This window comes from Patagioenas fasciata, chromosome 1, assembly GCF_037038585.1.
Source record: "Patagioenas fasciata isolate bPatFas1 chromosome 1, bPatFas1.hap1, whole genome shotgun sequence".
NCBI classification, from domain to species: Eukaryota; Metazoa; Chordata; class Aves; order Columbiformes; family Columbidae; genus Patagioenas; species Patagioenas fasciata.
This window is the reverse complement of record NC_092520.1, coordinates 191,170,344-191,182,381: the sequence shown is the minus strand read 5'-3', so window position 1 is coordinate 191,182,381 and position 12,038 is coordinate 191,170,344. Positions and strand designations below refer to the sequence as shown.

At 37.7% G+C, this 12,038-nt stretch overlaps 1 protein-coding gene across 10 annotated transcripts in view; it reads left to right on the top strand.

Annotated features, from left to right (window-relative positions):
• The window catches only part of CADPS2 (calcium dependent secretion activator 2), a 307,032-nt gene that overhangs the window by 63,298 nt on the left and 231,696 nt on the right, over positions 1 to 12,038 (top strand). For all 10 annotated transcript variants that reach the window (XM_071803366.1, XM_065836490.2, XM_065836480.2 and 7 more), the window contains exon 2: positions 3,960 to 4,073. In XM_071803366.1, the coding sequence (XP_071659467.1) occupies positions 3,960 to 4,073 (114 nt within the window). The remainder of the gene's footprint in view (positions 1 to 3,959; positions 4,074 to 12,038) is intronic.

Here is a 12,038-nt window from a genome sequence, read left to right as displayed (position 1 = left end):
AGCAAATCTTTAAATTAGTGCTCGAAGAGGAATATATTGGGATATATAAGACCTCTTTGAAATATTAAATGCAAGGTGGGAATTTTTTGTAATAGTTAAGTACTTGAGACTCTTTTGATACCTTTGTATTACTCTGTAAGTTATCAGAAGTTAAATTGCTACTGCGACTTGAAAAGAGTTACTCTTACTTTAATTAGCTCTTTGAGAAGTTTGTTTTCTCTTACATACATGTTTTAATTCTTCGATGATCTACTAAGGCTCACATATGTAAAGTAAAAAATCAATTTTATATTTTCTGAAAGGCACAGGGAGGGAAGAGAAATTTTTATCTGTTTTGTGGCTGCAATGAAGAATAAGCAAATTTGAGGACAGTTAACCTTGTTTTCCCTCAGAGTTGTCTTTGCTCATCTTCAGTCATTCTGCAGAATACAATCTAACCTGATATTCTGAGTTGCTGGAATTTAGTTATACATTCTCCCATGAAGCAGCAGTAGTTATTTATGAAGTATCACACAGAATTATGACAATAGAATTTATACCACTGAGAATGTGAAATCCAAATAAGCAATACAAAACTGAAGCGGGTTGATGGAAAGCAACATAACAAGTGAGGCTTTGCCGTATGCTTCAGGTACTATTGAGGGTTTGGCTTTCATTTGGAGGTACATGTAGTAATGTCAGTTTTTATTTTAACTTTGCTGTTCACAGTTCTTTCGATTAGAATTAAAACGTGGACACAGAAGCACTGACAGTAAAGATGCAAAGAAGTCGTGAGGGACTGAAAGCGAAGGGCTGGTGTGTTGCACAGAGGAAGAGAGGGAAGAGCACGAGCAGCGGAGGGGCAATCCTGCTGCCAAAGGATTTTCAGCTCCTTTATGTGAACTCCTACCAGAGAGAATCTGGCCAGGCTTACTGCCTGTAATTTGAAGCATTTTACTTGGGATTCTGGTTATGCATGATGTCCTCAACTCTTGTTCCTTGTAAACCAAGACAGACAAGTTCAAAGGTAGCTCAGACTTGGGCAGGTTGAGCTGTTTGGCAGTGTCCAATAGTTAATGTCCTGTACAGACACCTGTTTCTCTCCATTTGCTATTCTGGCATTCTAATGCAATTAGACTTACCTTTGTTTCTCCACATTTCTTAGCTACTACTTTTGCTGTTAGTTTTGCTTTGCTTATTGTTTTAAAGGCATTTGGTTGCAAACTGAAGAGTATTAATGAATCTATTAAAATGACCAACATAAAGAGAAGTAAAAGATGAATGGGAATTCACTGTACCCTCAATATTCTGACAAATTAAAAACAAACAAACAAACAACAAAACAGAGAAACTGCATGCTACAGCAGACTACTATAAATTATTATGTATCTTGGCAGTTAACACAACTGTGTCTTTATGTATGACAAGCTTTTCATATTTTCGATTGGAATTATTATTTTTGTTTTTAGTTTTGCAGGAGAACTTTATTGGCTTACACATCCAGATTTTGCACTAAAATGTAATTTAAGAAATGTACAGTAATCCTAAAATGCCACTCAACTCTTAGAATTACTACCTGAAGCAGTGAATATGGAAGCCATATATAAATATTTTAAAGGCATTTCTGTTTGCTGAACTATGATAGTTAGAAATGAGGAAGTCAGAATTAAATTTATATTTCATTGCCTTATTCATAATGTTTTTGTTTGATATGCGGGTAATAGACAAGCAAATCACCTAAGGAATGAAGTCTGCAAGCATGAAAACACATTTCCATAATTGCCTTGGCAGGAAGCCCGCGTGTTCCGTGGCAGAGCTGTGAGTATTCCATGGGATGAAGGAGCTGCTTGCTTAGCAGTGGCGCACTGTCTGCAGGAACACTCGGCTTTTTTAAGTCCCCTACGAGAACAAGCGTGTGCTGGACAGAAACCTTAAACCGTCCTTAATGATTTGCATTTTCCAATATCTCAACTTGTGCAATATCATCAGAAAATGAAAAGAGGAATAAGGGGAACTGAATAAAGGGAAAGACATGTCCTGCATATCTGGGAATAAAGTTTGATTTCTGTTAGAATCGGCTAACCTTTGTGGTGCAGATTCTGCACAAGGAATGGGTTTCTGGCAGGCAGGTGTATAGGTGCCATTTTTGGTGTATGTGCAGATGTAATACAAATACTTCTCCCACTGATTTTGACCCAGCAGTGGTACAAGCTGGCAAAGTGTCTGCATTGCGCTGCAGCTCTCAAGAGCTCACACAGGAAACTCTCCCAAGTCACAGCAACCTCTGATGAAGTTTGCTTGTCTCAATAGGAGACTTTTTCTTCTGTCAGGGTTTCCTGGGGCTTGTTCTGTATTGCTAATTGTTTTGTTACTGAGAGCAACAGAATTATCATGTATTTTCAGCTAGATGTGATTTTATTTTCAAAGGCATAGTTCTTTGGTTTTTCATTGCTACTCCTTACATTTCACCTTTTTTTCGGAGGATTTCTGACATCAAGTATTTAGATGGCATCTATACTATTGTTTCCTGTGAAAACAGAACAGCTCTTGGGTTTGTGTTCAATTTGGAGAGAGTTTTGCAGTAAATTGCTGCATCTTTCATAGAAACACTTGACTTAGCAAACTTTATGTAGGATGAAAATCCTCCCTTCGACTGTCCAAGGTAGGCACATTATCAGGGTAGCAGTAATTTTGCTATTCTTGGAACAGTCTTGTAGCTTAAATGGCTCTGAAGTCTCAACACTGGAGACTTAAAAGCCTGAGATCACCGTACTTTCTGTAGATACCACAAAAGTTCTGTAAGAAATGATGATGTGATTGGGGTAATGCTATTTGTTGCAGGATAGCCCTTACAAGTGTAACTTTCTGCCCTCTGGAAAAACGTTTTCCGTGTCTGGTTATACATTTATTTGTTTGTTTATTTTTAACTAAGCAAAATATGGGAAGGATGAAAAACCTTCTCAATCGGTTGTGTTTGAATTTTTGTAATGTTAAATTTCAAGTTCAGAAATACTCACTGGAATAAAGGCTTTACATTAGTTTTAAAGTTCTGGGAAAGCAAAACACCTGTTTTAAACTGTTGCTTTGTTATATTAGTACGTTAGTGGCAGTCTCCTTTGATGTCACATTCTAAATTCTCACAGATTTGATAAGGGGAAATATCATACTAAATATTTCAAGAGTTGATAGGAACCTTGGCAAAAGGCCTGTGTTTGGATCCCTGGAGAGCTTTCAGATTTTGCCTTTTCCCATTACATTAAGTTCTGATAAAAATCGGTTGATGAGAAATTTTAATCATGTAATGTTCTCTGCTAGGAGTCTGTTTTCAAAATGCATTCAGTTTTGATATGAAATCCACCAAATGTAATTTGGTATCAGTCTTGGAGCCTCGTGTCTGCTGTTAGCTGAGATTAGCTGTTTTAAGTCATTCATAGCGGTATAATATCAGTGGCTAGAAGTCCATTTTCTTCATAGGGAGCATGTTTCATCCATTTTCTTCACAGCGAGCATGCTTATTAAAACATGCCAATGGTAGTGCCTAGATTACTGCAAAAATGGAGGCATCTCAGTTGTTTTTCACATGTGAAGTCTGGAAAAAATTGGAATATTTGAAGACTGGAGCTAAGAGCTAACTTTTGTTAGCTGCTGCCATGGGGAGGGTCAGCCATTTCATTCAGGGTGTGCATATAACATATTGCTCAGAGGCAGTATCTGTGCAGACTTACCTGTGGTATCCCGAGGACACAGGGAAGGAGTAGAGGTTGTGTTGCACGCTGAATGTGTGCATGGCTTGCTGCGGCGACCTGCCTTGCCCAGGTGGGACTCTAAGAGCTGCCACTCGCCAGCTGCCAGCCAGCCTGGGAGCCTCTGCCTTTTCTTCCCTGTTCACGTCTTCCAAGAGTGTATAGTGCTGCATATTTTTACTGCAAGACTAACTGCATTTATTACTGTTCTCTCCCCTCTCTTTTTTTATTGTATAGCTCAATAAGCAGCAGCTGCAGATACTGAAGGAGCGTTTCCAGGCCTTTTTGAATGGGGAGACGCAAATCGTAGCGGATGAAGCATTTTGCAATGCTGTGCGAAGTTACTATGAGGTAAGTTATGTGCTTTGTTTTCTGTATTGTTTAAAAAGTTCATAGGATCTCTTTTAATGCGGGTAGAAGGAAATTAATTCTTAAGTTTCAAAGGCTGTGAACTTCCAAACCTTCTATAAACAGCTTCCTTCTACTCCAGCTTTGCTGTTGTAAAAGTTGAAATCCACTGCCTGGGCACAGGAGATAAACTGAACTGGAAAATAGCCACCCTTTTTGAAGAGGGTGTGGGGGGAAAAAAACACAAAACAAAAAACCCCTGGTGCTAAAAGTCTTTCTGGCAGCATTTGATACAATTAGACACTGCTATCTTTATCTCCATATGTCTAAGCTACCTCTTTTAATCAGCACTCCAGTTGTAAGTTACATCTTGAGAAATATGTCTTCTGATTTTTAGTTACCGTGCAGACCTATATAGGTGGCTTTAATTGCCTAAGGAAAAGGTTCCATTCCAAACTCGGAGGACAGTTCACTGTCCTTTTGTAACAACAGCAGCGTATGGCTGGAGAATTTATTTCTTACTCTTAGTAAATGCAAATTCAATTTCTCTCATCTAACTTCAAATTCAATGAATCACAAGGGCTGCATGTTAAACCTGTATTACTTTTGAAGGGTCTTCCTCCGTATTTCACTCAACCACATTTTTTTCCAATTTTTTTTAGCTATATATTTTCTATATTTTTTGTCCTTTTTCTGTGACAGCTATTCTGTGCTAGTGAATTAAACTTTTCTTCGTGGAGAAAAACATGTGACTTATGTCCTGGCTTGGTTTTATCTACATTGAATTATATTGCACAAAAAAAAAAGAGACAGAGGTGGACAAACAGTGTCCCTGTTGTACAGAAATGTGAGAACTCAGTGCAAGTTTCTCCAAATCATGGTCTGATCAGTACTGCAGCAGTTGGACTGAAGGAAATGTCATAAAAACACTTGGAGAAGGATGGGAATGGGTCTAACTTAGTTTACAATTCTGCAGGTGAGACAAGAGAATAGGAACCTTCATAAGGTACTACATAGGGGTGTGAGAACAGGATAGAAGTTAGGAAGTAGTCCTTTTATTTTTGTATAACTAGTGAAGAAGACTGGAAGATGGTACAGGGCAAGGCAGGGGTAGTTAGCTGCCAGCAGTGGGTTTCAGAGGAGTGGGATGTCTCAAGACGCCGAATGGGTAGAATTGAAAAGAACGTGATGTTTATGGTTCTTTCTTTCAGCAAGCTGTGTAAGAAGCTTGATGTGCTAGAGGAAGTAGCCTGCCCTGTGGAAAGGACATGATAGTGAATAAAGATGTTTACTAAATAAATGCCTAAGCAGTAACTGTCCTGTTAAGGTTTACTTTGTGTCTCTTGTTAGTTCTCTATGCATCCAAAAAAATCTCATTATGTTTTTCAGCATATCTGCTGTTGCAATAAAAGGCTATGCTTAATAATGTAAGGCAGCCCTACCAAATGGAAGACTCAAATTGTTCACCACTTTGAATTAAGTGTACAGATGTTCTGACTGTCCAGTTTCAAACTTGGCATCATTGTCGAGGTTATAATGACACCACCGTCTAGTGCGATCTTCATCCTGTGTTAAAATACTGTGAGCTCATCTACCAGCTGTAATTTGGTTCTTCAGTCTTTTGTCTTGTTTATTCCACCCCCCAATTCCATTTTCCATTCTTTCCAGGGATTTCCTTTCAGACTTGCACAACTTTTTCCACTGGTGCAGTTTGACTTAGCATTTGCTAGTCCTTTTTAATTTCTTTTCAGGATTGTGGTAGACAGTTACCAGTATGCAATATTAAATTTAATTATTATTGCAGTGATAGAATCCAACTGGAGATTTAGTTCAAGCTACTGCTTCTCTTCAATGCATTTTAATCAAATTTTACGCATCTTACCACATATTCTCAAATCATCGCTTATATGTGTCTCTTGTGCCTTTTTCATTTGCTTCGTTACCCATTTGTTTAAAATATTAATCTCTATTACTTCTTTGTGTGCTCTGTTGCTGCAGTGCTCTGATGCTTTCTCATCTCTGTTTCTTGCACATATGATCCAGCACATCTCCTGTTTGATGATGTTAGTACTTTGAATTATGGACATCTTGCTTGTTTCTGTCATGCAGTATCTCATAAGCTTTAATAGTAATTTCCTTATACTTTAGTTGCTGAGCTACAGTTCAATTTTATCTGACATGGAAGGAAACAAATACGTGGTCTGCACAGTAATTATTTTACCCTGAAATGGATTAATTTCCCTTTAATCCTATGCAGTAGTTATAGCTTGAGACTTATTACAATATTGCGTGCAAAGCCAGGCTATTCTCATTACTGTAGCTGATTTTCCACACCTGACTCTTTAACTTTGAATGTGAAAGGTAAGGTTTGTTTTGGCCATGTGACATAAATCCTTCATCACTAGTTGCAAGAGCTTTGAATCACTCAATCTGTCTATAATTACTGGGTTTGTTCAGAATTTGTCCTCTTAAGAATATGAAAGTAAGTTCCTAGGATTTAGAAACTTAAAGCTCAGTATTTTATTTACTTTTCTAGAAATATTTGTGGAAAGAATAATTTATTTACTAAATTAATAAATAAGTAAAAATTTCTGTGTGGAAGAGAGTCATGCTTCTGTGTCAGGACTACTTGGGAAGGTTTACACTGATAAATTTTGTTGTCTTATCCTCCAGCTTTATGTCTTTTCTAATTCTGCTACAGTTTTTAAGATTTTCCATTATTATTCTGGGATTGGTTTTTTTTTTCTTTATCTTAAAAATCTAATAGGAAAACAATTCATAGGAAAAGTTGCATAAACTCCTCTTTAATTCTGCAGAAATGATTATTTTCATGTTCTGCATAATCTCCCTCTAGCATCCCACTACACTTCCTGAAAGTATTACTGAAAATTAGCATGATTCATTTTTGTGTACATATAATTAACATTGTCTTGAGGAGTTATTTCTTCTTCTGTCCCAGTTTTAGAGAAGGTATGGCAATGTGTACAGTTCTCTTTGTGTAATTATTCTCTCAGAATTAACAAAGGGTTTTTTCGTGGAAAATTCCATTACAGACATTGAGCCAGATTCCAATCAGTAGAACATCAGATGTTTGTGATGCTTTTTGGATAAAGAGAAAAATTTGATCATACGGCAATTTATTATGAGTAATTATATTGGACACACTGCTAAGTGTAAAATTAAGTGAGAAAATGAGTTATGAAATAAAGTCCTCCTTTGCACGTTTCATCCCAGTGTTTAAAAAGATTTTTAGTAAAGTAGTAGATAATATTTCATTCATCAATTCCTGTGTGCTTTTTCATGGCGATTGGAAAATGCTCTCTTTCAGAGTCTCATAAGTTTCATTTGCCACCTTTATTATCCATACCTTGGACTAAAATCACAGTACAAATTCTTTAGTCTTGAATGTATGCAGTCTTATATATGAGATCAAAGAACTGTTATGAATGTTTGAAATACTGTAAAAACATTTCCAATATTGTAATGATTGCAAGTTGTTGGGTTTTCAACTCTCTGCTTAAAGCATTGTACAGCTGCAAGAGATTTTATGTACTGGTGTTTTTCCTGTTTTTCATGCTTCTTCATTTTAAATATGTGGCTCTAAGCTGTAATTACTGCATGGTGCTTAAATCTGAATGTTAAATGCAGGTTCTGTGGCAGTTAACACTGTGGGGGGTTTTCAGAATTCAAAATTGGACTTAGTTTGACTGTACCTGTTTGCCGAGATCGTATTTAACTTCATTTCTTGTTCAGGTGTTGTAGTCCTTGGTAGATTAAATTGTCTGCTGCAGTCAGGGCATGAGAAGGAACTGAATTGTGGCCAATAGAGAACATGGATGAGGCAGGAGGAGGTTCATGTATAAACCCGGCTAATGGGTTGGCACTGCCTGGCTAGGGGGAGGGTTTAAGAGGTTTTTTTAAAAAGTGAATTTAAAGTAGAAAACTACCACAATCAATAGCAAGAGAGAGCAGAGGTCCCATGTTGTAGATTCATAGACTGGTTTGGGTTAGAAGGGACCATAAAGATCATTTATTCCAACACATCTGCCATGGCCAGGGACATCTTCCACTAGATCAAGTTGCTCAAAGCCTCATCCAACCTGACTTTGAACACTTCCAGTGATGGGGCATCCGCAGCTTCTCTGGACAGCCTGTTCCAGTGCCTTACGACCCTTATCACAAAAATTTCTTCCTTCTATCTAATCCAAATCTACCCCCTATAGCATTCTAACTGTTAAGAGAGACCCTTTCCTTCCCTCACCGCTCTGTGGGTAGGTGACATCCTTCAGTCCCTGCAGTAAGTAGAGCTGAACTCCCAGCACAAGCCCATGTGGGTCATGTGTTGTGTGGGCAAGGGGGGAGTGGGACATAAATCCTGGCTGCATGTTGCTGGTGAGATGTGCACCAGTGTCTGTAGGCACACCTCTCCTGAACCTGCCAGGGCTGCTGTGGGCAGTCCTTGCTTGTGTAAACTGCCTTCCCTCTTCTCTTGCGGCTGGGGACACCTTCCTGCCTTGTGCCATGGATGGCTGGGTCTGGCAGCTGGTTGAGAGAGTCATGGGACAAGGCAAAGCGAACCCCAATCTTGGGCATATTCAGAGGGGTTGATATTGGGCTGTTAAGGAGTTTGAAATTTCTACTGAGAGTGAAAGAAAATTACCCTGTAGACATCTGCCAGCGTAGACGTACCTATGATAACTGTTTCTTTGTTCTGGTCAAAACTGTGTAAGCATATACAGGAATCCTGAAAATGTTTTCCTTCCCTTAACGCAGAGCAATTGTTTGGCCCATAGGAGAAGCACACATTAGTGTGACAAAAACATTGATTGTTTCTTACACTTATCCCTAGAAAAGGATGAATTGTGTTTATTGGAGCTTTTTTATATGAAGACATTCAGATGTTGTCTTAGTCTGAAAAATGTTGAGATATTTCTGTAAAGGAAGGAGTAAAGCAATGATGCTATTTCTGCCCATAATTATGGAACAGTTGGTCTGAAGGTTTTTTTGCACAGAAGTGAGGGGCAAAAGGATCTTGCTGATGAAACTGCAGAAAAGAACTAGCTTTCTGGACTAAGTGGTATTTTGGTTGCTTTTGCAGCTTGGTTTCTATTATCAGCTATTTTAGGTACACAGTTTTTATTCAAGGCAACAAAAGGCATAGTTGATCCCAATGAATATTTCAGGGATGAAGGTGACCCCTAAAGGAACTGAAAAGCATTTATTAGAATCAAAACATAGTACACACAATTAAATAGTAATTAAATGTTGGAACATTCTGGTTTTATATCATTGAGGCAAAATACTGAATCAGATTAAACATTTACTTTAATACATTAGGATAATAATTGTAGAAGCTAGCTGGGTTTCAGGGCATAAATTCACTGGTTTGTGCTTTCATTTGTTTTTTACAAAAGCCGTAATTGGTATACATATGTTTTGAAGTATATGGGCTTTTTGCTCTGTTCACATCCTCTTCAAAAACAGAAGTACTAGGCCCGTTTGGGATTTATTGTTGGTACAATCTCATTTAGAGAAGCTTTTTCAAGATGATGTTTTCTTACGTTAACTTTAGGATAATCTTCTATCTTTTGTGAGGGCCTTTTCAACGGCAAATACATTTATAGTTGCACTTAATCAGCACTTACACATTTAGTTTCCTTCTAGTTGCTTTACAGTGTTGGCAAATTTGAGTTCAGTGTAATGTTGGCACGGCAGCAGTTATTTCAGAGGTCTGTTTTACACCAGTTCTTTGAAAAGCTTCATGAAATGTTTTTATGCCACCTCCAAGAAACAGGCATGACGAAGGTTTATCTAGGTCATCTGTTTCATTGAAGAAGCTCTAATACCTTCAGCATTCTGGATCAGCAAACACAATTTGGCCTGTAATGGAGATTGTCTCGGTGTTAGCAGTCTTAATTATTTTCCTCAAAGAAGAGAGGGGGAGATAAGATACCACAAATTAAAACATGCTTTACATGATCTAGACCTCTTGCATGCTAAGGAAAGACCGGATAGAGTCAAATTGCAGGCTTGGCGATGCACAGCTCTCTCTTGGGAGAGTGTTGTTATATTGCTCTTGCATGGAAAGTGTGTCAGTGCTGAAATCCTCTAGTCTCTTGCTTTACAGATAGCTACATGTAACTATATTATTTGCGTTTTCAAAGACTGGAAATCCCATCTGTATGGTGTGGTGGAGAAGCAAAGCTTTTTGCTGTACATCTGCACAGAACATAGTTGCTAGCTGTTGAAATCCAGTCTCTTCAGACGCTGATATTTGTGGATGGTCGTTGTTAATTTGACTAAGGATACCATATGGATTCCATGTTAGCATAACAGATGTAATTATAACAGACCTGTATTTCAAACTTCTAAATGAGGTAAGTAGTTGATAGATGGCATTTAGTGTATTAATTGTACCATTCCTTAGCTTCCCAAGTGGTGTGTGCTGATAGGAAGAGAGGAGGAAATGGCTCATTGATTAATTCCCATTAATGGTATTGTTTTTGTTCATTTTGTGACCACAGTTGTTGCAGGCAAATAAGAAAGGCCTTGTAGATCTGACACTATGCTGCAGAAGCAATTAGTGTTGTGTAGCGAGGTGTGTCTCTACTGTAGTAAGCATTACGTGACGTTATTTACTTGTTTATTAGGTAAATTCTGAATTATTAGGTAAATTCCAAAAACCAGGAATGACTCAAACTGTTACACAACAGTGAATTTGGTCTGTGTTGCTTAATTATTTTTCTTCTAATCCCCGTGCTGTTTTGCTTGATCTCAAAGCAAAACAAAACTTACCTGGACATTGGTTTGGCACAGTTAACAGTACGTTGCCCGGAGACATGGACTATACACATTTTTGTTGATGCTGGTTTTTAACAACTGAAAACGGTAGAATTTTTTCAGCTACCCTGATACTAATAAGAAATGTGACAGTTTAACACCAGTGCTGCAGAAATCTTGCAGGAAATACTAAATTTATTTATTTATTTATTTATTTATTAATTTGGAAGTCATTATTTGGAAAGATTTTTCTTTCACTAGATGATGAAAGATGGCAACTTTTGATCTTTTTAAGTTATGATTCCCATTGCCTTTTCCAGATCTCAGTACAGAGCTGACCTTAAGGCCTTTTGGAAGTGGACTAATACTGCAAAATATTTCATTAGAAGACTTAGTTAATGCCAGTGAATTTTCCTTTCTGCCTTCATATGGTGATGTCTATGTGTTCTGGTCAGCAGTATCTGAGGGATTCTCTAAAATAATGGGGAGCAAGAGGAAACTTTTTCTCCTTTCAGCAGTAAAACATATTCAGCCCAATCTCTGACTTGCTCTCTTTGTCCATGACCAGACAGAAGCATGTAGTTTCACATTAATAGTACACTTGAAGTATCAGAATAAGGGCAAGTGAAAATTTTCACAGGGTGCCTATGAACTCTGTTTGAACCAAAGTTAGTCCAACCAGGGTCTCTCTCCAGACCCTGTGGGTGCTGGAATTTTCTCACATAATTTTTTTAGGCTTCAAGTTTTGATCAGCGATCCACTATAGAAAGTTGCCATATTTTTCTAATTAATCATTCTACTGATTTGCAAGGATTTCTTAGTCTTAAAAACAAACCAACCAACCAAACAAACAGAAACCCCAAACCCAACCCACCAAGCAAATAAATAGTAAAGGAGAAAACCTTCTGTCTTCGTTTACTATTAACTTGAATTTCTAGGACTGGTATTTACTTTGGATATTTTTTCATTTACTCTTAGATTTCTAGGTGGTGGGATAAATAACTTTTGTTTGCATATTTTGATTGAACCTCTCTGTTACTATTTTACTTTGTGGTAGAAAACTTTACCTGTCAAATCCTTAGAGATGTGTTACTTGTCAAAATCTTTTCAAGTAATGTCTTGGAAAAGTGGCATTTTGTTCTTGATGGTGAATTAATAATCTCTGAGTAAACCAAGCTAGAGAGAATG